Source organism: Cotesia glomerata, linkage group LG3, assembly GCF_020080835.1.
Source record: "Cotesia glomerata isolate CgM1 linkage group LG3, MPM_Cglom_v2.3, whole genome shotgun sequence".
Taxonomy (NCBI): domain Eukaryota; kingdom Metazoa; phylum Arthropoda; class Insecta; order Hymenoptera; family Braconidae; genus Cotesia; species Cotesia glomerata.
Window position 1 is genome coordinate 9,908,302 of NC_058160.1, and position 25,973 is coordinate 9,934,274.

At 35.0% G+C, this 25,973-nt stretch overlaps 2 protein-coding genes across 3 annotated transcripts in view; one reads left to right on the forward strand and one right to left on the reverse strand.

Moving 5' to 3' along the window:
- LOC123261237 (acetylcholine receptor subunit alpha-like 1) overlaps positions 1 to 25,973 on the forward strand; it is a 152,470-nt gene that overhangs the window by 92,049 nt on the left and 34,448 nt on the right. The window contains exon 3 of the mRNA XM_044722789.1: positions 2,408 to 2,452. Within this exon, the coding sequence (XP_044578724.1) occupies positions 2,408 to 2,452 (45 nt within the window). The remainder of the gene's footprint in view (positions 1 to 2,407; positions 2,453 to 25,973) is intronic.
- Positions 21,084 to 22,531, reverse strand: LOC123261238. Of its 2 annotated transcripts, none has more exons than XM_044722792.1 (3): positions 21,725 to 22,531; positions 21,246 to 21,421; positions 21,084 to 21,175 (listed from the first exon to the last, which is right to left on the reverse strand). In XM_044722792.1, the coding sequence occupies exons 1-3, from the start codon at positions 22,326 to 22,328 to the stop codon at positions 21,128 to 21,130; spliced, it is 828 nt and encodes a 275-aa protein (XP_044578727.1). In that variant the 5' UTR covers positions 22,329 to 22,531; the 3' UTR covers positions 21,084 to 21,127. The 2 variants fall into 2 exon arrangements, with proteins under 2 accessions (XP_044578727.1, XP_044578725.1); XM_044722790.1 differs by having other exon boundaries at positions 21,246 to 21,529.

The window sequence follows — 25,973 nt, forward strand, 5'->3', positions numbered from 1 at the left end:
GAAAAAAAACTGTTGCTTAGGTTTTTTTCTTCTTCTTGTTCTTGGTTTTCGTTTCGAGCTTCTAGCTAACCTCGTTCTTGGACAAGTTATGGCTAACAAAGTTTGCCAGCGTTCCTTTACCAAGTCCTTATTTCATCTTCTCTCTTGGTATTCTGCTCTGCAGTATCCTTTATCTCTTTATCTTTATAGACGATGGTCACTCCTGATTTGTGTCTCATCTCACAAGATTCTTATCTCCCCGAGGATGTTGTTGTAGTTCAGTGACGCTTCCACCAGGTGGCCGGCTAAACTTTGTAGTTTGCTGTCAGTTTTACGTTATCGAAAGGTTGCTCTATACCGCTTCCTGTGTATTAAAAATATGTATAAGATATAAAGTGTTGAGACAGAAAAGTTCAATACAAGCCACGGTAACAACCAATGACAATGATAAAATATGTACGTGCTCTCGCTTCGATATTTACCTCTTGAAAAGTTATATATTGAAGAGACCCCAGAAAACGTTCGTGTAAAGTCTTTCTTGTCTTGTCGGAGACACCAAATATACGAATATGGATATTTCATCTTTAGAATAAAATATCGTGGACAATATTCGCGAAAGCATTTTTGTTTTATTTAATCTAAAAAAAATATTTGATTAAGTTATTCATATTTGGGTTAAGAATCTTGGGTGAAACGAGAGAGTTGGGAAGAAAAAAAATTCTGCAACGGAATAAGACTCAACAACACACTTAGGAATATAAAAAGTACCGGTCGTTTTATTTTAGAATTTTTAGTGTTATTTCCCCGCGAGAAACGCTCACGACATTGTTGAGGCCTGTTTGAAGTTATGTAACCCAGAACTGGGGTATAAAAAAACCCATAAAAGACAACAACAAAAAACAATAAATAAAAATAGAATGTTAAACAATAACGAGTAAGCAGATTTTTTAAAAGCTCGTAAAGCTATCAGGAAAAATCTTGGTCGTTATAGTTGTAATGGCCGCTGCGGTCATCATTGTCGTCGTTTGTCAGTAGTCATTAAAAGTACTGTTTGGGTACTTGTCGATAACTGGAGAAACGTGATGCAGATATACTGGGGGAAAAAAAATACTGAATACCTGACACAGGGTGCCAACTTCTCTTCATATCTGTTCTGTTCTACATCTTGTGTATATAATATCAACCTCAACATATATATACCAGCTGATTAACTTTAACCGATAAAATTTTCAACGCTTCAGGTAGTTTAAATTATTTTCCGGGTACTTTAAGCACAAAAAAATTAATACCGTTTGTGATAAATTTTTTTCTTCCAACAAAACTGTTTTTTTTTTTTTTTCAAACAAAAATATTTTTTTTTCGATAATTTAAAAATATTCCTACCCACAGGATTAAACTAAAACTTTTCGTTGAGAAAATTCTCAAACAATTAATTTCCCTGTATTTTAGTTTCGACTTAAAAAAAATTCTGTTGAGATAATTTAAAGTGTAATTGATTTTGTTTTTATGCAAACCAAGCTCTGTAATATTCATTCAATTAAATATCGTAGATTAAAATAGAATATCGGGTGATTGGACAAGGATCGGTGTTAGTTGAACTGGAGATTGATGTGTGATCGAGTATAGATATAAAAGCCCAACATAACCTCAATTACACGTGGAACAAGCAACCGGGTAACGTCCTTCTTCTCCCCCAGCTCACTCTTGTCCATATCTACTAAACCAGCTCGGCATCACCAGTAGTATAGTACCAGATGAGTTACCATGTTGTAGAAGCTATCGCAAACTTTGAAATTGTTCCATTCTGGAAATTGCATTACGCGTCACGATCAGCTATTCCATAGATTGAAATTCACTCTCTCATATATAATAACCTCGTAGTAGTAGTACGTCTACCAAATATCTGTATATGTAAACACAATTTGCAATATGTATGTATGAATGTCGACACAATTCACAAAATATTCGATAACATCGAATAACTAACCTTCAGATCCATATTACTTGAATCCAGTTGTAAGTTGTAGCTCGTAGTTTATACTCGACTGCTCACTTTCCATTACTCAATCTATCCTAATTATACCCATTTAGTCCTATAAACAACCTCAATTATTTATTAGTCCTGAATAACGATGCTTTATTTAAGCCATTATCGGTTATATAACGATGCGTCAAAAAACGCCTTAGATAAGGTATAAGATAAAGCTGATGTAATTTATCGTCTCAAACTGATTCAACTAACGACTCGTTTCTTCGTCGTCAAAGTTTATTTATGATATTATATAACGTTGACAGATTATGGGAATTTATCAGTTTGTATTGCTAAATTATCGAGATTTACATTCAAATTTCACAAAAGCATATTTATTATTTATTTTTGTACCATATGATTCATGACTTGTAACATAAACATATATTTTTGTTCCAGAACTTGAAGAATCAAATCATGACGACAAACGTTTGGGTGGAGCAGGTAAGCATTTGTTTAAACTTGCATTAGATTTTATAGAAGAAGTCGTTTATGATAGATGTTAAAGTGGGTACTGAGAGCGATCACGTATTATGTCAATTCCGTGAGGTCTGTAGACAGGATTGGGAGTGTATTGTGGTGACGAGACACCGAAAGAGGCCGATGGGAGCATTTAAATTACTCCCAGGACAGAGAAGGAAAAAGAAGACGTGAGAAGGTGATGGTTCACGGTATCAGTGAACAAGGGTTGGGTGGTAAGGTTGCTAAAATCTAGAAGGTTGGATATAGACGTGGGTGTGAATGTGGATAAGGATGTATATATCGTCAGTGAGCAGAAGTAAATCGAAAAAAGCATTCGAAATGGCCTCAAGAGATCACTCGAATATGTTTATTTGCCAATGGTTGGATAAGGATCCGGAGGACAGTCACAGAGTGTGAGCACGTACGTGATGTTGAATGGGTGTTGGGCGGGGTGTTAGCTGGGTCTTTACAGCTGAGAAGCCCCTGGTATCTGGTATGAGTGACAGGAGGAGTGAAAGCCGCGTTGGGAAATGCCACGTCAGCTCACGCTATTCTATATATTATTCTACATGCGAGACGCGACGCGTTTACTCTTTTTTCTTCATTTCTTCATTTTTAAAAGATTTATACTGAAAAGATTTTTATTTTATTTCTTTATAATAAATCACTATCGTCTGTATGCCAACTGTGACAACATTGACAGTGAATTTTATAAGATAGCTTTATTAGTTTTGTTATTAGACGCGTCGTTATTCAAAAGTACACTGATAGAAAGATTTTGTTCTATTTAATAAGATTTAGTAACAAACCTTTCATTACTAAATATTTAGTAATAGGTATTAAATCATTTATTAAAGCTTATTCATTTCCACCAAATAAATATTTTTAACTAATTTTTAACTAATTTTAGCGTGTAACCTAACTTTTTAACTTAGAATAAATCAAAATAATTAAAATGAATAATTCTAAGTAAGAATATAAGGTATTATAAAGAAAAGAATCTCATTAAATTATATTTTTAACTTCCTGCTAAAAAAATCGAAGATTTTCAAAAATCAGAAAGTTATTGTTTTCACCCCGTTTTACGAAAATCGAGTTTTCATCGAATCTCGACGTTTCGAGGTTCTAGGAAGCTTCCCTGACTATTCCCGCGATGGTGTCTGTATGTCTGTATATATATATATATATATATATATATATGTGTGTGTGTGTGTGTGTGTGTGTGTGTGTGTGTGTGTGTGTGTGTGTGTGTTTTTTAGGGGGGGGGAATCCTTTTTACGGATTCTAGGCATAGCTGTTTGGCCTGGATATGTAGCGACTCGACGCAGCGTCATACTAAAACTCGACACTAACGCCCCTACCCACTAAACCCTAAACCCCTTTTCCTTCTTTCTTCTAATCCCTCATGGAAACCGCCGTCAGGCATTACTTCGTGAAGGGAGGATCTAGCTACTGCTCTTCCTTCTGGTGGCTAAGGTGTTAACTACCTTCCTTCTATCTTCTGCTATTTGCTCTTTTTCTTTCGGTGGAACGCAAGTCTTTAAGGACTTCTGTTGCAAACGTATTGGTAGCGTTCCAGGCAGCTTCTGATGACAACATTGCTTCTACTAGTGAATCTGGTTGCATTCTCTGGTTCAGGATCCTCTCCAGTTTTTCACGCTGTGGATCGAAACGAGGACATACAAAGAAGACGTGCTCCGCGTCTTCAGCAGCTCCTGGGCAGGACGGGTACTCCGAAGAGTCATCGTGCTTAAAGCGGTGTAGATACTCTTGAAAACACCCATGTCCCGACAACATCTGCGTAAGATAGTAATTGACCTCACCGTGATTCCGGTTAAGCCAAATGTCGATCCGAGGTATGAGACGGTGCGTCCACATACCCTTCTCTGCAGCATCCCATTGTAGTTGCCATCGGCCTATGCTCTTCTGCCGTTCTTCAATTCTAAGTTCTTCAGGGATCAGTGCAGTTGACCTTTTTCGTTGGTAAAGGGCCCGTCTTTCCTCTGCTAGAACTCTAAGAGGTAGGGTTTCAGCAATGACGCACACTGCTTCTTCTGATATAGTGCGGAAGGCACTAGTTACTCGTAGGGCACTCAGTCGATATACTGGTCCAGCCTTTCTCCATGATTCTTGTGTCTTTAATGCGTCGGCCCAAATGGATATTCCGTAAGTGAGCACCGATATGACTACTGATGACAATAATAGCCTCCTGCTCTGTTTTGGGCCTCCGACGTTCGGCATCAGTCGTGCGAGACTAGCCCTCACTACTGACGCTTTGGCACTGACATGTTCCACTTGCTGCTTGAAGTTGAGTCGGGCATCAATCATCACTCCCAAATATCGGATATAAGGTTGTGATGTGATTTCTTGTTCGCCGACTTTCAGCTTAATGGTCTCTACCACTTTTCTGCTGGTAATAAGTACTGCCTCAGTCTTGTGTTGCGCCAGTTGCAGGTTCACTGCGTCCATCCATCGGTTAACGTGCTCTGTGTGTGTGTGTGTGTGTGTGTGTGTTTTTTTTTTTTGGGGGGGGGGGGAAATCCTTTTTACGGATTCTAGGCATAGCTGTTGGCCTGGATATGTGGCAACTCGACGCAGCGTCATACTAAAACTCGACGCTGACGCCCCTACCCACTAAACCCTAAACCCCTTTCTCTTCTATCCTCTGATCTCCCATGGTACCGCCGTAAGACATTTCTTCGCGGGGGGAGGAGTAAGCTGCCGCTCTTCCTTCTGGTGGCTAAGATGTTATTTCTTCCTTCTAGATTCGGTCTTTCGCTCTTTTCCTCTCAATGGATCGCAACTCGGTAAGCACTTTTGTAGCAAAAATGCTTGTGGCGTTCCAGGCAGCTTCTGACGACAACATTGCCTCTACTATTGACTCTGGTTGGGTTCTCTTCTTCAGAATCTTCTCTAACTCATTGCGCTGTTGGTTGAAACGTGGACACACAAAGAAGACATGCTCCGCATCTTCATTGACCTCTGGACAGGACGGGCACTCTGGGGTATCATCGTGCTTAAAGCGGTGGAGATACTTCCGGTAACATCCGTGTCCTGATAACATCTGCGTTAAATAATAGTTGATCTCACCGTGACTCCGGTTGAACCACACATCAACCCGAGGTATGAGACGGTACGTCCACCGACCCTTATCTGAAGCATTCCACTCTTGTTGCCATCTTGCGATGCTGTGTTGCCGTTCTTCGCTTCTAAGTTCTTCAGGGCTCAGTGTGGTTGACCTTTTTCGTTGATATAGGTTCCGTCTTTCCTCAGCTAGGACTCTGAGAGGCAGAGTACCGGAAATAACACACACTGCTTCCTCTGATATTGTGCGAAAAGCGCTAGCTACTCGTAGGGCACTCAGTCGATATACTGGTCCAACCTTTCTCAATGATTCTTGCGTTTTTAATGCGTCGGCCCAAATGGATATTCCGTAAGTGAGCACCGATGTGACTGCTGATGACAATAATAGCCTCCTGCTCTGCTTTGGGCCTCCGACGTTCGGCATCAGTCGTGCGAGACTGGCCCGCACTACTGACGCTTTGGCACTGACATGCTCCACTTGCTGCTTGAAGTTGAGTCGGGCATCAAGCATCACTCCCAAATATCGGATATAAGGTTGTGATGTGATTTCTTGTTCGCCGATTTTTAGCTTAATGGTCTCTACCACTTTTCTGCTGGTAATAAGCACTGCCTCAGTCTTGTGTTGCGCCAGTTGCAGGTTTACTACGTCCATCCACCGGTTAACGCGCTCAAAAGTGAGATCGAACATATGGTTTATCTCGTCAAGGTGTTTGGCAACAATCACTACGGCTACGTCATCTGCATATGTTACGAGTTTGACGTTTCTTGGCAGAGTTAGTCTTAATAGACCGTCATACATAATATTCCACAGGAGCGGGCCTAGGACTGAACCTTGTGGTACACCTCCAGTAATATCATACTCCCTCGGACCGTTCTTCGTGTCATACTTCAAGACCCTATTTTCAAAGTAGCTTGTTACGATCTTAAGAAGGTATTCTGGTACATTCTTCTCTTGGAGGACCTGCATGATGCATTCCCAATTGGCGGAGTTTAATGCGTTTCTGATGTCTAGGGTCGCCACCAGGCAATACTCTTTCGTTCCACCCTTCCATCTGGTTCCTGCGATTGCTTCCTTGGCCGTATCAACAACCAGTTTGATTGTGTCCAGGGTTGATCGTCCTTTCAGGAATCCATACTGATTGTCTGCCAGGAGTGGGTCGACTACTGCTTCAATTCTCTGGTGAATTATGCGTTCAAATATCTTACCCGCTGTATCTAGCATGCAAAGTGGGCGGTAAGATGACGGTTCATCCGGTGGTTTCTTCCCTTTAGGTAACAGTACCAATCGTTGCTGTTTCCACTTATGCGGGAAAGTCCCCTCCTTAAGGCATGAATTATAAACGTCTAGGAATAATGTTGGAGCTGCCTTTATGATGGTTTTCAAGGCTATATTAGGGATTCCGTCCAATCCCGGCGCTTTATTATTCCCTACACGGTTACAGGCCTCCAGCAGTTCTTCTTCAGTGACAGGTGGAGTGTCATCCAGTTCGCCTGGCGCCAACTGGTAATCAAAGTTGCGTTGCTGTGGGAATAGTGCAGTGACGATTTTTTGGAGAAGTTGAGGACACGTAGGTGATGGCATTTGTTGTTTTTTTAGGTGGGTCATAACCACCTTATAAGGCCTACCCCACACGTCTTTATCCACCTCGTTGATGAGCTCTTTCCAGCATTGTCTCTTACTATCCTTGATGGCTTTGTTCAATGATCGACGGGCTTTTTTGTATTCTGCGACCAGCTCCGCAGAGTTAGGTCGTCGATAGCCACGCTGGGATATTCTTCTTTTCTTTAGACACTCTTTCCGAAGAACACTGATGTGGTCGTTCCACCAGTGCACTGCCGGGCGTTGGCTTATGCTGTGTTTCCGGACCATACTGGCGTCACAGGCCTGGACAACTCTTTTCATCAGGTCCTTGGTCATTTCTTCTGCGGATCCAGTAGTAATCGGTTCACTATTAAGGGCTATTACCAATGTGCTTGTGTCAAAAGGCTTCACTTTCCATCCAATGGTATTGAATGACTTGATTGGTCTTCTTGTATTCCGGTCATGTGATATTTCCCAGAGAATTGCCTTGTGGTCACTGGCTGTGTAGATATCCATCACCTTCCAGTCGTATTTCCCACTGATGAGGCTGCTGCTGACGAAAGTGAGATCTACGATAGAGCTTGCTTCTCCTTTAGTATAGGTTGGCGTATCACCACTGTTGAGCTGGACTACATCTAGTGTAGAGAAAGCTTCTAGGAGTGCTTTTCCTCGCGCATTTGTCTGCTTGCTGCCCCAGTCTACTGCCCAGGAGTTGAAGTCACCGGCAATCGCGACCGGATAATGCTGCTTGGCGTCCTCGGTCAGTTTGTCCAAGAATTCAGTGAATTCAACAATGGATAGGCTAGGTGGTGCATAACAGCTGTAGAAACGGATGCCGTTAACTGTTGCTGCTACAAAGCCGGCATTATCATTGTTAACTACACTCTGGAAGGGATGCTTACCACAAGACCAGATGACAGCCTTGGTGGTGCTGTCAGATTCCCAAGGCTGGGTATTCAGGTATCTGTATGGCTCTGCTATCATTACTAAGTCCAACTCTAGTTCTCTTGCTGTTTGCATAAGCAGATCATGTGCTGCTTCGCAATGGTTTAGGTTTAGCTGCAATATCTTCATGTCTGTTTGTTTGTTATCTTCTGGAGTGCCTCTTTAAATACTGGGCACCTGGATGCGCTGGCATGATGAGCCGAGTTCTCCGCACTTTGATCCGCGCATAATACACATTTCGCTGGGTTTTTGCATTCAGCAATCTTGTGTACCTCTTGTCCGCACCTAATACATAGCTTAGACCGATCCACATTGCTCTTGCACTGGGACCCAAGATGTCCAAAGTGCCAGCACTTGAAACATTGGATTGGTCTCCTCGTAGCTCTGATTCGGCAGTTGGCCCAGCCGATCCGGACTTTACCGCTTCCTGTCAATATCTTCCGCGCTGCAGCTGCTGGTAGTGTCACAACAGCTGTCTGAGTACCTCTGTAGGCCTTATGAATCTTAATTGTCCCTAGTTAATATCCTCCTTGGTTGTGGTACCGTCAAGATCTCGGATTTCGACGTCTTCCTGTGGCCCTTTGCAGATTACCTTCGCGTCTTCTTGGAGAATGTCCGCGATGGTCTTCTGTAAGGCTTGGCCTCGGTCAGCGCTCTTCCTCGAAAGCGTAATCAGCAAGCTCCCGATCCTAGTTCTTTGGATCTTATCCACTGTAGTACGGACCTGTTCGTCAGGGACGTCCTGCTTTATTCGCTTCAGAATTTCAGCATACTTTGCCGTCTCTGCGGGGCGGATGATCAGTGCGTCCGGCCTGATCCGTTTGCGCGGTTCTTTCCGATTAGGCTCTGGCCTGGACTCCTTCGGCGGTTGCTTCTGGAGCTTTTCTACTGCTTGCTCTCTCTTGGACTTCCTTGACTGGACTTTTTGCCATTCATTCACCTCCTTTTTTCCGCCGTTCTGTGTTACCGCGTTTTTCGGGGGACTTGGTTTAAGGTCCTTCTTCTTCTTAGTACGGCTGGTCATTGAGTCTGGGGAATTTCGTTCTTTCCTTTTCCCGGGCCTGATATCAGTTCCAGTTTCCTCTCCGTCTTCGACAACTGACTCGACGTCACCCTCGCCACCTGTGTCCATCTCCTCGACAAACGTGTCGGCTTTTGCTGGTGAAACCGCTGTCACACTCGTCTTCATCACGATATTACCGTGTTGTTGTTGGATCTCCTGCCATTCTTGGTCCAGTTTTTTGAACCTTCTCAGGGCACTGCAGATGTTCGTCGACTTCGACTTGATCACCTTGTGGACATTTTGCTTGGTTTGGAGAAAGTCCTGCAGTCCACTGACTAGCTTCTCCAGATGTGCCAGCGCATCTGTCCTCTTCATCTTTGCACTAAGTAGCAGTGCGTCTTGCTGGACATGAGGCCCGTTTTCACTCTTGTTTGTTTCCTGTGCATTACTCATACTTTTTAATTTACCAGCGCATCGTACGGAGTGGAGCGGGTTGCCATAACTAGGAACGGGTGTACCCTCGGAGATAGTACTCCTACCCCAGTTCCCTGAGGCCTAGCCGACACTTAGCCAGTCCCGGACTAGACTCGCTCGGAGCGGTGAAGATTCCGATCTCTAACACTCACTGCGTACTTCCTGATCAAGGCCCGAAGTGGCTGGCTCCTGATCCACTGCTGCAACTTACACCTCGGTAGAGCAAGCTCACATCAGCCGTGGCCTGCATCGTCGGAAACTACGATATAGGTTCCGGTCACTCCCAGTGGGTCACAGCATAGAACGATCGTCTTGTTAGGTCAGTTAGTGCGACCAACCCATTAAAGGGGAGTTTTGTCCACGGGAGCGTATTTTGTTTGGTTATTTTGCTTGGCTCCTACCCGCTGTACCTCATCAACTAAGAGATTAAGTGTCATCCAAGGACAGCGAGCGTTCTCCCATCTGCTCGGGGAGACGCGCCCGGTAGCAGTATCTCTTCTGCCCCGAGTGTGTGTGTGTGTGTGTGTGTGTATGTGGATGTATGTAAACCTCTCATAACTTTTGAACGGCTTGACGGATTTGATCGCGGTTGGTGCCATTCGAAAGGGCTTGACCAAACTTAGATTTTGAATATACTTTGGTACGATTCGAACCGGTAGATTTTGAGAAATCGCAAAAAAACTATAAAAAAAAAAAAAAAAAAAAATGAGTGAGCCTCACAGACATAAGGTCACAATAGAAGTGAAACTTTTTTAAGCCGCTTTAAATAAATAAACAGATCAATATATATAAATATATATTATAGCATTTCATTTATTCTCAAACAAAATAAATTTATTGGATTAATTATTCGGTTCTTAAGAATTAAAACAATTACGCATTTTTTAATTAAAATTTAAATGAATTTATTTCTAAGAATATTATGTTTACAACAAATGTAAGTTTTATTTTTCCTTTTTATTTTTTAGAATTATCATCTTATTTATTCTTTATTATTACTTGAATTATCAACAAATGTTATCAGCGGCTTGTGATAGCTAAAATGTGAAATAAATATTTTTGTCTGTATTCTATTTAAGTATCTCGAAAAAACCGCATCTATTGTTGTCCCATGTTTTGTCGTTGGTTCATTTGGATTATTATTTATCGCTAAATCAAATTTGGTCTTTAAAAAATCAACCAAAACGGCCGATGACTCCGATGAAAAATTTACGTTAAAATCTCCACTAAGGATTATAGGTTTTTTTTCTAAGTCTTGATTAAGTTCTTCCGCAACAGCAGCCGAAAATGGTAGTAGTGAACGATGAATAAATTTTATTATGTCTGTGATATACTTATTCGGTGATATATAAATTGATACTAGTAAAATTGACTGGCCATTTTCCGTTGTACATTCAGCGGCACAGATTTCTCCTACAGCACTGAGTTGTACTCCAAGTGTCTGTATATTATGTACTGAAATGTCCATTGATGGTGTTACAATGTGTGTTGTATCGTTATCATTTTGATAAATAGCTCCACCTCCAGATCTTATATTAGGGCGTTTATATTTAACTACACAATTAAAATTAGGAATGGAAATGTCTTCATCATTATGAGTCCACGTTTCAGACAAAAGTAGAATATTTGAATTAGCAGCTACTTTGTCGATAATGTCATTGTTATGGGCTTGTAAACTTTGAATATTCAAACTATAAATTGACAAATCAGGCTTTTTAGTGATAAATTCAAGTAATTGTGATTCTAATGTCACTAATGGGTTTAATGACAGTCTTTGAAGCTCAAGTTTTAACGGAATAATACTTATACCATAAGATGCAGCGTGTTTCGGAGAAGGTTTTAGTATATGATATGGTGGTGATTACTTATCCGGAACCTATATTTTTTCGACTTAGAAATAATGAATTTTTATCGTAACTAAATTTATTCTATTCGATTGTCATTTGTTTAAAATAAATTTTTTAATTCTATTGGTTATGTTTTTATACTAGGCAGATTTCTTCACTTATGAGACCTGCAATTTCTTTAACTGAAACTCTCAATGCTCATTACAAATTTTTTTTTTCATATCAATTATTATTCATTTTTGTAAGAAAAACACGGGAATGTTATAATGATTGCACATTGAAAGTTACAATGAATATTAGCTAGAATAATTACATGGATAAAAGGTGCATGCCAATTCGATAGAATTGGGAATCTGTGCAAGTCAAAACAATACTTTAATTAAATTTCAAGTCTAGATCTAAAAATGCAATTCTTTAAAGCGCCCAGCGGAGCGGGCGAGTAACAGCTGGTATTAATATAATTTATTTAGAATAAAAAAATAATTTATTAAATTGTAACAAATAATATTGATGGGTAAAAAATATTTTTTTCTCCTAAATAAATGACTAAAAATTTTGTTACTAAATCAGTTTAGTACTCCGTACTAAATCCTTCTATCAGTGTAGAATCGAACTTGTTATAGTCTTTTGAATAATAGTTAATTGTTAAATAATTTTATTTTGAATTTTGATCTCACTCATTGAGCAGATTAAACTTGGAAAAAAAAAGTTTACGATTAATCAGTGTCTACTTAGTGTCTGGCGAGTCCCAGTGGGTTTATCCCATGGCAATCCGGAGGGCTGAACTGAGTGAACTGGCTGAACACCACCAGCTACTAAAAAGAAACAGTCATTGCCCATTTCCCGTCATAATTCACCGGGTAACAACGGCACAATGACGCTCAATGGCGATGAAACTCCACCAGCTCAAGAGCTTTACTACACTAAAATAGACCACAGTAGAAAAGAAATGAAATGAAATTAAATAAAGTTAAATAAAATAAGGAAGAAAGCTCACTAGTTTTATCGACTTACGTCTTAGTTAACCCACGCCACCGCAAGAGAGCTCTCCAGTTTTCTCTACACCATCTAATCACTTTTATTATTCTATTTTATTTTATTTCCCCTCGGTATCACGAGCTTTTTCCCTCATTACTATTTTTTAGAGAAATTAAAGCGAGAAAAAAAAAATCCAAACATTTTTAATTTTCAATTCACTTTTTTTCCCTTTTTCATTGTACTTGAGCGCCAACAAAGGAGCGTAAGAGCTGAAAAAATGCATTTAACTACTTTGAATAATGGGTAGTTTGAATAAAACCTAGAGAATGGAAAATTGACGCCAGGTGTGGTGGGTAAAGTAATAAAATAGGTAAAAAAGTAAAATAATTGAAGACAGCGAATGATTTAACGATTGAACACGTGGATTGAGATGAGGTAGAGCAACAAAAGGATAAAATAACCGGGATAGAAAAAGAATATTTAATGAAAATTTATGGAAGGTTGAATACTAATAATGTTAAAAAAAAAAGAAATATAAGAATGCCTGGAGGAAATATTTTAATTGTAAAATAGTTGTCTGTCTGAGTGAGCATTGTCTTTGTTGGATTAACTTCAGTATTCAGAAGTTTGCCTCGACAAAGAACCACCAGGCTCAAGAAAGAGAAAATTTCTTCAAGTTCGAGATTGAGCGGGAGAGAAAAAAAATAAATAAAAGGATTTCTTGGCGATTGCCCAGAAAACTTTAGCTCGGGTGATTTTTCTTCTCGCTGCGGGCTTAAACTCGTGTATTTTTGCTTCGTTCATTGGCCCCGGTATTCTACCGAAAAATATACCTTATAAAAATAAATATAATATATATAAAAAAAGAAAAAAAAACAAATCAGAAATAAAACAGGATATAAAAATCGGAAGTGAGAATTCTTTTTAAGAATGAATATAAAAAGGAGTTTGTCTGATGGGGAATGTAACATTTATTTTTAAAAACTTTTTGCTCGAGGAAAAAAAGCTCAAGAGTCGGGAGATAAATGTCTGAATAAGATATTACGCACATTGTTTTTATTTGTTTCTATTATTTATTTTGGTCCTCCTCGATTTCAATTATCTGATTACTATGTAATAAAAAATTTCCCGAGATAAAATAAACAACGACATAATAGTAGCTGTATTTTTTAGTTTTAAATTTAACTAGAGCTTGGTTTTATATTCGTGTGTACAGTAATCATTATTTAGGATAAAAATAATTTTATATTTTGTGTGTTATGTTGAGGCTGTAATGATAATCTACGAGCAGCGACACCTAAATTGTCGTCTGGTGTAAGTATATTAAAATGTCATCAGACAATGAAAATAAATAGGACTTTGGACTGAGTGTCCTCTAAACAGTTTACTTTTTTCGAGCGCAGTCCAGACTCCTAGACGAAATTTATATCTCACTGTTAATAAAAATATTTTATCCTTATATTTCGGTATAAATAGAGATTAAGGAATCTAAAAAAATAAATACTTTGAAAATGAGAAAGTTAGATAAAATTAAATAGTCTGTTGTGTCTCAGTTAGAATGATAAAATAAACTAGCAACCTTGCAGTCACTATGTGACTGCCGTGACTTGTGAACAATAAATAAATAAAATTTTGCTTTATTAAATAATGACTTTTTTAAATTGCATTGTAATTTCTTAACTATTGACATTTTTAAAGATATAAGCTCATCCTGATGTTACACTCATCAAGAGCTTTTATTTGAGTACCCACATGCATTTTGATATATATATATATATATATATATATATATATATATATATATATATATATATATATATATATATATGTGTAACGTATAGTTTGAGACACCCTATTTTTTCTTTAATTACGTTAAAAATACAATTGGCAATCGGGGATGAGAGTTTTTTTTTTTTTTTATATATAAATTTCAAAGTTAAAATTTCGAAGACTGTCTCCAATGTTTAAAGCATTCCTTATAATTCAAGGACATGAGTTTAAAATTTTGATACAATTTCGAGCGAATGTATTGTTTGAGGACTTATGTGCACTTTGAGACCATATATATATTTTCAGGTCTGTGCTGAAAATTTCCACTTATTTTCAAGACATTCTTCGAAATTTATACATATTACTATAGCATAGATTGCTAAAACTTCTGAGGACAGGCCTCAAAATTTTATCATTTTTAATAATGTCTTGAACTTTACACACTTCTTTTAACTTCCTGCTAGAAAAATTGAAAATTTCCAAAAATCGGGATGTTATTGTTTTTACCCCGTTTTTCAAAAATCGAGTTTTCGTCAAATCTCGACGTTTTGAGGTCTTAGGAAGCTTCCCTGACGATTCCCGCGAAAGTGTCTGTATGTATGTACGGATGTGTGTGTGTGTGTGTGTGTGTGTGTGTGTGTGTGTGTGTGTGTGTGTGTGTGTGTGTGTGTGTGTAAACCTCTCATAACTTTTGAACGGCTTGACCGGTTTGATCGCGGTTGGTGCCATTCGAAAGGCTTCGACTAAACTTAGATTTTAAATACAAGTTGGACTGATTTGGGCCGATAGATTTTGAGAAATCTTAGAAAAACTGCGAAAAAATTTTTTTCCAAATGTGGTTTTTTCCGAATAACTTTTAAACGGCTCGACCGATCAATTCCAAAAACTAATCAGCTCTTAATCAATTTGTGTTTAAAAATGTATCATAGAATTTGAAAAACTGCGTCGAATGTCGCCAACCGCCTGAAAATCGGTTCATTCATTCAAAAGTTATTGCGGTTTGAAAATTCAAAAAATAGTGTTTTATTAAACTTCTATCAGACTTTTGAGCTCGGAAAGCTCAAAATTACACAAAAATTATGTTTTTCGAGCTCTTTGAGTTTAAAAACGTAATGTGCGATGTTGAGCGCTTAATTACGAAAGTAGCGGGAAGTTGCAGGGATGGCCTTCAGGGTCAACCGTTTTCCTAATTTTTTTTTTTTTAACTGAATTTTTAAAGTTCATATTGCATGTGTTATTCAACTTTTTTCTTTGGTTTCTTTTACAAGTATCTATCTAAATATGTGTAGTATAATAATTGACTATGCTAAATGTTGAAAAAGTATTTAAGTATAATTTCCACTGGTCAATTCTACAGAAAAAATTTCGTAATCTAGTTAAATAAGTCTGACGTAGTTTTTTTAAATGATGTTCATTAGAAATATTTAATTCATAACAAAAAAAGTATTTCACCATTACTGACGGTCAATTAACTGGATGATTAATCTTAGTATCAGCTATTTTGTACCTGGTTAATTTTATAAATATTTCCAAGACAGACCTTGTAATTTTTCTAATTTATAATTTTTATCGGGACTGTTCTCAAAATATGCATGGTATAATAATTTACCTAGCTAAATGTTTGCTCATTTTTCATAACGATGAGCTATTTAAACACTCATAAGAAAGTTAACTTGATTTAAGAGTGAATATTTTTCAATAAATTCTTCTTAATTCAATAATTTTTGCTTTTGGTTCACAAAAATTATTTTCTTTAAAATGGTATTCATAGTTCAAAATTTTTTCTCTTGAATCAAGTTAGTTTTTTTATCAGGGTATAATTTGTATTTATAAAATGATTGTCATGGTCTGATCTATGTGACAAAACATTAAGATCTTTATTATTAAGCCATACTAAAGCATACCTTTGCGACCCTGCCTAAGACGTCTAATAATAATTTACTATATCAATATTAATTATAACTGATGATAATGATCTATTTTTATTCCATGACAGTGTGTTAGGAATTATGAAACTAATATATAATTTGAGTTTTTTCATTCAAGGAAATTCAAATGTGTAACATGGCATATTAACCAGTATATTAAAACCATAATTTTGTTCATTTAAGATCAATCCAATATCATAATACTTAAATACTAATATATTTGAATTGTTACTATCTTTGCAAGTGGCCAGCATTAGCAGTCTTTTGACTTTGGTATACATCTGGGTCTCAGCAGTGTGGCTTGATGCAAGCTAAACAAATGACTGCACAGTTTGTATATATTTCTGTACTTATGTGATACTAACAATTTCAAACTCTTCAAATATTAAAAAAAATATTGTATTACAAACAGGTTGATTTCAAATGAAGGAGACTGATGCCTCGATGTAATGGTAAATAATGGTGAATAAGTCATATTTCATTACATTTACATAAACGAAATAATAAAATTAGACAAAATGAGCAGAATCAAAGCTTTGTGAAAATATTATCTATCTTCATTAAATAAAATTAAATAATACCTTAAATTGCTAAGTGAGAGTTAGCAAGTTTTAATAACATCTTAACATGCTTGAATTTTGAAGTATGTAATAAGCAAGAAAGTTGCTGATTAAAAAAATTTCAATTTTGGAATTCCGACTTTTCTATTGGTCTTAGAAAAAAATTGTATAAGACATTTTTTTCGAAAGTTAAATTTGGACCAATTTTTATTTCCAAAAATTTTTTAGACGATCAAAATTTTGGCTCTAATATCAATAAATTGCCATTGATTATTGTCTAAAATTTCATTAATTATCTTTCAATCATTTTTCGAAATTTCTTAGAGATTGAGTTGGTAGATTTTTTGTGTGTATTATTTACTAAAAATAGTATTCTGAGTGCTTTCAATAAATTTATAAATGACTCGAGAACCCTCAGAAATTCCGAAAAATTAACACAAGGTCATTTATAGAAAATAAAATAAACTACAAAAAAAATAGTAGTATTTTAACTTTTAGCTTTGAATAAAATTTAAACAAGTAGATTTTTTAAAATTGTATGAGATCTTTGTTATAAACCGTTCAATTATGTACAAAAATATTCGTTAATCTTTTTTTAATATTGATTATTTGAATAATTACAAAATTCGAAAATTAAAGAGTGGGATTTCTAAAATTTACTTATATTTAAATTATGACTGAAAATGAAGACACCTTCAAAATATGTATATCTAGCTGTTTTCTTCAAAAATGTACAAATTTTGAAAATACTCCTAATATAAATTATAGAAAATATAAATTTTAAGGTCAGTCTTAAAAAAATATATAGACAATTTGAGTACCAGACATCAAAATATATACCTATCTGTTTGTCTTAGAAATGTACAAATTTTGAGGACAGTTCTAATTTACATAATAAATTATATAAATTACAAGATCTGTCCCAGAAAAATTAACCAAAATTCAGGTACAGTACTCAAAATATATACTTCCCTCTGAGTATACAAATGTACCTGAAAATAACGTTAGACATAGGATTTTTTTGAGTCCTATCCTCAGAGTCACTAAATGTCCCTAAACCATACGTTCGCTGGAAAAAGTGTCCCTGAAGTACACAATACACATACATATGTATGTATGTATGCGTGCGTGTGTGTGTGTGTGTGTGTGTGTGTGTGTGTGTGTGTGTGTGTGTGTGTGTGTGTGTGTGTGTGTGTGTGTGTGTGTGTGTGTGTGTGTGTGTGTGTGTGTGTGTATGTATGTATGTGAATTTCTCATAACTTTTGAACGGATTATTCGATTCAATCGAAATAGGCGGCGTTCTAATGAATTACTTTGCCCCTAGAATTCTGATGATAATTTACAGAATTTGAGTCGATCAATTTTGAGAAATCTCAAAAATAAAATTTCCAAAAATTCGTTTTTTTAAAATATCTTTTTAACGGCTGAACCGATCAATTTCAAAATCAGCTCTTAACCTCATAAAACTACGTCGATTGCCACCAGCCCGGATAAAATCACTTGATTTGTTCGTGAGATATCGTTGTCAAAAAAAATTGAAAAAAATGTTTTTTAACATAATCGCAAAAAATAGCTGAAAGGGTCTCTATCATGCTCCAGTTTTGTTAAAATGTTTAGGAATTTAGTAAATATATTATTATGAAAAATTGACAAAAATGAAGACAAAACTATTTAACGGCTCTTAAAACGGTGCATTGAAATTTGAAAGTAAGTCCTCCTAATAGATAAATAGATTTATTTTAAATGTGTAAATTTCAAGGTCAGTTCCGAAAATATATATTGACAATTAGAGTGCCTGACCTCAAAATATATATATCTAGCTGTTTTTTTCAGAAATGTACAAATTTTGAAGACAGTTCTGATGTACATAATAAATTATATAAATTACAAGATCTGTCCCAGAAAAAAATGAACGAAAATTCAGGTACAGTACTCAAAATATATACTGACCTCCAAGTATACAAATGTCCCTGAAAATAACGTTGGACATATAATTTTTTTGAGTCCTGTCCTCAGAGTCACTAAATGTCCCTAAACCATACGTTCGCTCGGAAAAATGTCCCTGAAGTACACGATACACATACATATATATATATATATATATATATATATATATATATATATATATTAGGGTGATTTTTTTTTTGGTCCCATCGTGAATTCTTGTTGGAAATACCCAAAAAAAAATTCCCTGAAAGTTTGAGCTCTTAATATTAATTAACGTCCTCGAGCAAGGCATGTGAATATTTCCCATTGAAAATACACAAAAACTTTGATTTTTAATTTTTGAATTTCTAAAACTCAGCGGCATTTCATGGGATCACTTTGATCGAAGATGGTTTTTTCTGAGAATTGAACGCTCTACAAAAGTGCCCATTGCCGCAAAGTCGTAACTCATACTGGCGAGGCAGTACGGGCCACTGAACCTGATTTTTTCATAAAATTGGCGTTTTTTCGCATTTATCTCGTAAATATCAAGAGCTACGGAAAAAATGTAAATGACAAACTTATAGAAAATTTAATTTCCAACAAAAAAAGTCCTATGAACCAAATCGCTAAGATCAATATTAAGCGAGATATTAAGCCTTGAATATATTTTTTCGTGAAATTTTGGCCGATCATTGATTTAAACTTATTAATATCTTGTTTACTTTCTCTGTTTTTTATATTTTTCTTCAATATATTTTTTTAAGGCTAGAAAAACAGGATATGATAAGTATCTTACATTATAAAAGCTTATATCTTAAGAATCTTTAATAAATAATGGATTTACGAGTTTCTGCATAAAACTTATGAATTCAATTACACTTAAATAATTTATATATTATTAACAGTTTATTAAATTATAATAGTTCGAATTATATTAACAACAATAAGTATTTAATAAAAATAAAAACAACAATACCAATTAATTATTATTGAAAGCAGAAAAATGAATTGTTAGATTAATTCATTGTCAATATATTGTGATTTTTTACACGATGTGTATTGAGATCGATGGTGCTGAACAGTTTGAAAAATTCTTTGTCTTTCATCTTCGTTATAAGTCAATACTTCATTAAAACTTTCGGCTAGCGCTACTCCTCTTTCCGCAGTATCGTTTACTACTTTTAACTTTTTGAATGTATCATAACATCGTTTATACTCAAGATTTGATTCCCACAAACTTGGATCTGTATGCAAAAATTCATAGGGGAGCTCAAATTGCTCAAAAATAAACAACGAGTTTGGATTAACAAAATCGCTTATGTTTTTCTCAGATAACGACGTTATTTCTTCATAAGCGACTGATAAACGTTTATTAGGCTTTTTGACCGCTACCAGGGAATTTATTTTTTGTACGATCTTTACTTTTTCTTCTACTGACACAGTTTCATCAAAAAGAGCTAAACAAGCAAGATTTTCGTGTAAGTACCACAAATGCCGAGACAATTTATCGAGTGCTGCATTTGCAATTTCTGGATGTATTTTTCTGTAGTCAATAAGATCTTTTACTAATTGCAAATCCGAGTTTGGAGCATTTATTGCATTAGGAGCAGTAAACCATATTTTTACATAAAATATTACGATGAAAACACATATTTTCTGCAAAATTTTTTTTTCGTTTGCTCCCATTTTAAACTGGTTTCTAAACATATATATTTTCAAGCAATAGAGAGCTTTCGATAACCACCGTGCGTGATGAAAAGCACCAGGTGCTTTAAATTCGGCTCTATGACAAAAAATAAAAAAAAATTTAATTATTGAGGCCAGAAAAGAAGATATTTTCAGAATTTTAAAGTAAAAAATATTATTTAAAAAGGCAAAATTTATAAAACTAAATCACTTAAAAATTCGAGTTATATCGAAGTATGCAAAATAACTACACTGATAAAAGGATTTATTTACTATTAATAATTTGATTTATTTGAAGATAATAATTTAATTTAATAAATATTTTTTAACATTAAATAAATATTTATTAGGGAGTAAAAGACATTTAATTATAGTTAATAAATATATCTTAGTAGATAGGAAATACGGATTAACAGTTAATAAATACTTAGTTGGTTGATTTTGTTTGGCTTGCAGTGTCATATGATATGAAGGTTGCTTATAAACAAAAATCATCCTTATAAATTATTTGCATTAATTATATTACATTATAATAACATTTATTGTAAACTACCAAATTCTATCACAGCTCACAATTATTTTTTATATTTTTACATATTAAAAACGTTAATTTATTAAGTGAATTGAATTATTATCAATGTATTCCAGTTATAGGGTTATAAAAAGTGTCAAAAGAAAATTGCTATTTTTGCTTTTTATCCTAAATAAATATTTGTTAACAGTTAACAAATATTTATTAACTATTAATAAATTAATAAATATTTATTAACAGTTAATAAATTCTACGTAATGAATACTAATTAACTGTTAATAAATATTTATCAAATCCCATGATGTTAAAAAATCATTTATTAACAGTTAATAAAGCTTATTAAATATTAACAAGTCCTTCTGTCAGTGTATCAGAAAGATCTAATGACTGTAAAAGAAATTAACTTTATAAATAATAATTCTTTCAATGGTAAAACTATTTATGAATTAATTAATACCTTCAGTTGATTTTCTATGAAGTCAAGAATATCGTCTTTTCTTTGATTTAAAATAAGTGCAATATCTTTATCCTCTGTGCCGATTTCATACGCAGATTTATCAATTTTTTCCCAATTATCTCTGAGTCTTTTGAAAATTGGTACATTTGGACTATTCGTCACTGGCCAAGCAACTTCTGCAACATTTCGTAACATCAATTCAGAAGTATGATAGCGACAAGCAAGATATAATAAGTCACGGCCAATTTTATCTTCTAATAATGCACATGCGCCATTAAAACAACCTAAAACAAAGAATTAGTTATTGATAAACTGTTATTTAATTATCAGTTATTCAAATTTTTGACTCAGCTTATATTTTAACTCAACATTCGTAAAAATAATTAAAAAAATTAATTAAATTCTTATTTGAAAATTTCTTCCCAAGTCAAAAAACAAATACTGTGATATAAATTCATTCAACCACAACATTAACTTACCGGTATTTGAACTAGTTGTATCAAAGCACATTGCTTTAACATTATCGCAAAGATCCCACTCTATCAGCGTTTCAAAAATGGCTGAAGCTTGGCTTTCACCTGTGCCATCAGAGAGAATCGGAGTTTTTAAATTTTTATCAGTATTTATTCCGGTGACGTGTATTGATAATCGTTCTGCTTTTGGTTGACCATTTCCCGCAGGAAGCATCTTTCCATCCCAGTGCACTACGAGAGAGTCATCAAAAATTTCTTCTTCTTTGATCGTATCGACAATTTCTTCTCCTTTTGAAATACGCGCATTGCGAATAGTGGAGTAACTTAAATTATATTTATCAATCTCAAGTCCTAAACTTTGAATAACAGCAGAAATGATGTACATCGCATTTCTGTTACTAGTTTTAGTTCTATCTAGTGCTAATACTAATTCCGAAGTCAGAATATCAATTTTATTTTTCTTAGGCGCTGGCATTGTATCTTCAAAGTCTGAACAAGTTCGCTTCAATTCACTGGAATTTGATATGGAACTACAGAAACTATTTAAGCACGACTGTTGGGATAATTTCATTCCTGAAATGAAAAATGTTAACAGTGAATTAGTAAACATATTAGCTGAATGTTAAACAAATCAAATATAATTAAACAAAACTATTATAATATTAGAACTAACCAATTTCCTCATTATTGGGAGTTTCTACTTCCATCGCAGACAGATTTCCAGAAGTTTCTTCTGGTATAACGTCAATTGCTGGTAGATGGATATTTCTATTTCCTTTACGACAATCTGTCAAAAATTGCTGCAAATTTTTCGGTAAATTTTTAGTGCAGCACAATTTGCAATGTCAAATAATTTATCAAGACGTTTGCTAAACTGTTCCACATTTGTTCGTTGTCTTTTCGATGTCTTTGCACGATTTCGATGATTCTTCAGTTTCATGTAGTCACTGTGAATTTTTTAATACTGTGCTGAGGTCGAGAAGTTGGAATCAAAAGATTAGCCCAAATAGCATTCGTATCACTGATCACACTACTAGCACTTGCTCGTATACTTAATTTTAAGGATTGATGTTTGTACATAAAGAGATTCAATACATCCCTACACGAAGGTAACTTAATATTATTAATATTATGAATTTCAAATCCAATTAAATAATTATAAACTCTATTTCCGATTTGTTCAGACATCTTTGACAAGAATAAAAATGATAGAAAAATGTAACGCAACGTAAAGCATACAAATGCGACGCGAGTACATTCAGTGTTCACTGAGCTTTGTTCTCGATATTTGCGGCATTAGTATCACACAATAAAGAACAAAGAAAGCGCTGCAATTAGGCGGGCGATTTATTAAACTAATTCAAGGTAACGTAAAAGAGGGGATTTTTGGAGAGGAGAGAGGCTTTCGATTTGCGGACAATGACTGAGCTTTCGCTGGTCGCGTACTTTTTGTCAAACGTTGTTGATCAACTGGTGGGGGAATCACCGCGATGTTAGTTACATCGCAACGTTGCCATTAGATTATTAAGTACCTACTGACGGAGAAGAAACAAAGAGAAAAGAGTTTGATTAAATGTTTATTATCATTAAAGGTTAAATATTGTAGATTATTAATTTTGCTTTAGTTTTCTAGCCTTAAAAAAATATATTGAAGAAAAAATATAAAAAATAGAGAAAGTAAACAAGATATTAATAAGTTTAAATCAATGATCGGCCAAAATTTCACGAAAAAATATATTCAAGGCTTAATATCTCGCTTCATATTGATCTTAGCGATTTGGTCCATAGGACTTTTTTTGTTGGAAATTAAATTTTCTATAAGTTTGTCATTTACATTTTTTCCGTAGCTCTTGATATTTACGAGATAAATGCGAAAAAACGCCAATTTTATGAAAAAATCAGGTTCAGTGGCCCGTACTGCCTCGCCAGTATGAGTTACGACTTTGCGGCAATGGGCACTTTTGTAGAGCGTTCAATTCTCAGAAAAAACCATCTTCGATCAAAGTGATCCCATGAAATGCCGCTGAGCTTTAGAAATTCAAAAATTAAAAATCAAAGTTTTTGTGTATTTTCAATGGGAAATATTCACATGCCTTGGTCGAGGACGTTAATTAATATTAAGAGCTCAAACTTTCAGGGAATTTTTTTTGGGTATTTCCAACAAGAATTCACGATGGGACCGAAAAAAAAAAAATAAAGCAAAAAAAAAAATCACCCTAATATATATATATATATATATATATATATATATATATATTAGAATGGTCCAAAAAAAAACATTTTTTTTTTTTTTTCAAGTGCCGCTGTCTTAAAAACTTCTCTAAGGTATAAAAAAAATTCTCTCCAAAGCGCAGCTTGATATCTCAATTCTTCATGAAGCTCAATGAATTTTTATTTTCCCATTTAAATAACATGTAAAAAAATTTTATTTACGTTTTCATCCGGTAAAAATACGAAAAAAATTTTTTTTGTATTTTTCGTCAATTATTATTGTAGGAAATTTAATTTTCTACAAAAAAGTATTGAGGTAGTTTTTTCGTAATCCTAACAAGTAAAAAGTTATTAAGCTTCAAATACTCGCAATAAAAGAAAATTTAATCAGATATGATTTTAGAATCCATGTTGTATCACATTTTCTGTTTCAAAGTATTTGATTATGTAATTTATATTTTTTTCTTAAAAACATGGTATACAGTCTGATATCGGTAATTCAGTCTGGACCAGTGACAACAAATGACAATTGAATATATCGGTTTGTTTATTTGAACCACATGTAAAATGCACTGAAGGAGATTACCAGACTTTGTAAATGCTCTATCCACTGCTTAAAAAAATTAAACTAGATAATTTACTTTTAGCACTCTCTTGCGGCCTACATGAAGATATATAGTAAATTAAATTTTTTGTTGATAATTAATTTTTTAACCTTACCTATTACCCTAGCCGCATTACTCTCCAGGCTGAAAAAGTATGTAATACCGCCAAACTTATTCTGCCAAACTTAATGTACCGATCAGCCTCCCGACTAGAAATTTCAGTGAGGCAGTGATTTGGCGCAAGTAAGGCATGCCGAATTCCAAACTTGCATTAAGTGAGGCATCCAAACCAGGCCGAAGTTTGGGATGTAACGCAGTTGCGAGGCTCAGCCTAGCTTGGCTTCCTGATTAGGTTGCAGTTTGGAAACCAAATTCGCAACGAAGAATCCAAATCTAATTCTTTCTTGATTTTTAGCTTTTTTATTATCAAGCGAAAATTAATAATAACAAATGCTTATTTTTTATCTTCTTTTACTATTTAAGTATAAATATTAAATTTAGGACTAAATTTTTTAAATATTTCATGAATAAAAAAAAACAAATTCTTTGTTGCTTTTATTTAATATTATTTTTATTATTTAATTTTATTTTTTCTGTATTTTTTTTTTGTTTTTTTTGGAGCGTTTTTTAGTAACGCTCGCCTTAATAGTAATTATAATTAGTAATTATTAATTATTAAAAATCGTACATGTCGAACGCGAGACTCGAACACGGTACCCGACGCATGAGGGCCCTATACCATACCGCGACGCTACGCCGATGATGAGCGACCTCTTACTTCAAGATACTTATAAGCACAACCAATGTTCAGCTTGCCTAATTTAAAACAAATAAGATTCGAATTGGGCTAGCCTAAATTCGGAAAGCCAAGTTCGCTCCAAACTAGCAAAACTCAGGTTATCGTTACTTGAAACCAGTTCGGCGTTTCCATGATATATCAGACTTAAGGAATCCATAAAACTTTCCTAGTTACGTTCAAATATGGCAAGCCAAACATTTCGTTCTGCCTACCTTGGTTTTTATGAGGTACAACCTAGGCAAGCCTAAGTTAGGCAAGCCAAATTTGCTCCGAATTGGTTCTTCGGCATATGCCTCACTGAAATTTCTAGTCAGGTATATAAGACACCATGTTTATATGTACAATACACAAATACTCTCATAAATACACACTTTTATATGTATAGAACTAAAAGGCTTAACCTTGGAAAGACTTGAAGCCAAATATCTTCTCCCACTCCGTTTTAGAGTACTTTGGCAAGAAACGCCGAAGTTCGTCAAACGTTTGGAATGCCTAACTTGCAGGAAATTATAAAATCCAAAGGTCTACGGAAGTTCGGTTTGCCAAACTTAAAAGTAATTGGGGCCATCTATGGTAAGACGAAATTTGGCGAATGTTTGGAATACCTAACTTGTAGGAAATCATAAAATCCAAAGGCTTA

What these genes read in the sequence shown, in the direction of transcription:
- LOC123261238 (XM_044722790.1), bottom strand. Translation starts at nt 22,328, where the DNA reads ATGTTTACTAATTCACTGTTAACATTTTTCATTTCAGGAATGAAATTA. An exon ending in TACAACTAGTTCAAATACCG is followed by an intron (nt 21,530 to 21,724) that starts GTAAGTTAATGT and finishes TCTTTGTTTTAG; the next exon opens with GTTGTTTTAATGGCGCATGT. An exon ending in TCATAGAAAATCAACTGAAG is followed by an intron (nt 21,176 to 21,245) that starts GTATTAATTAAT and finishes TTTCTTTTACAG; the next exon opens with TCATTAGATCTTTCTGATAC.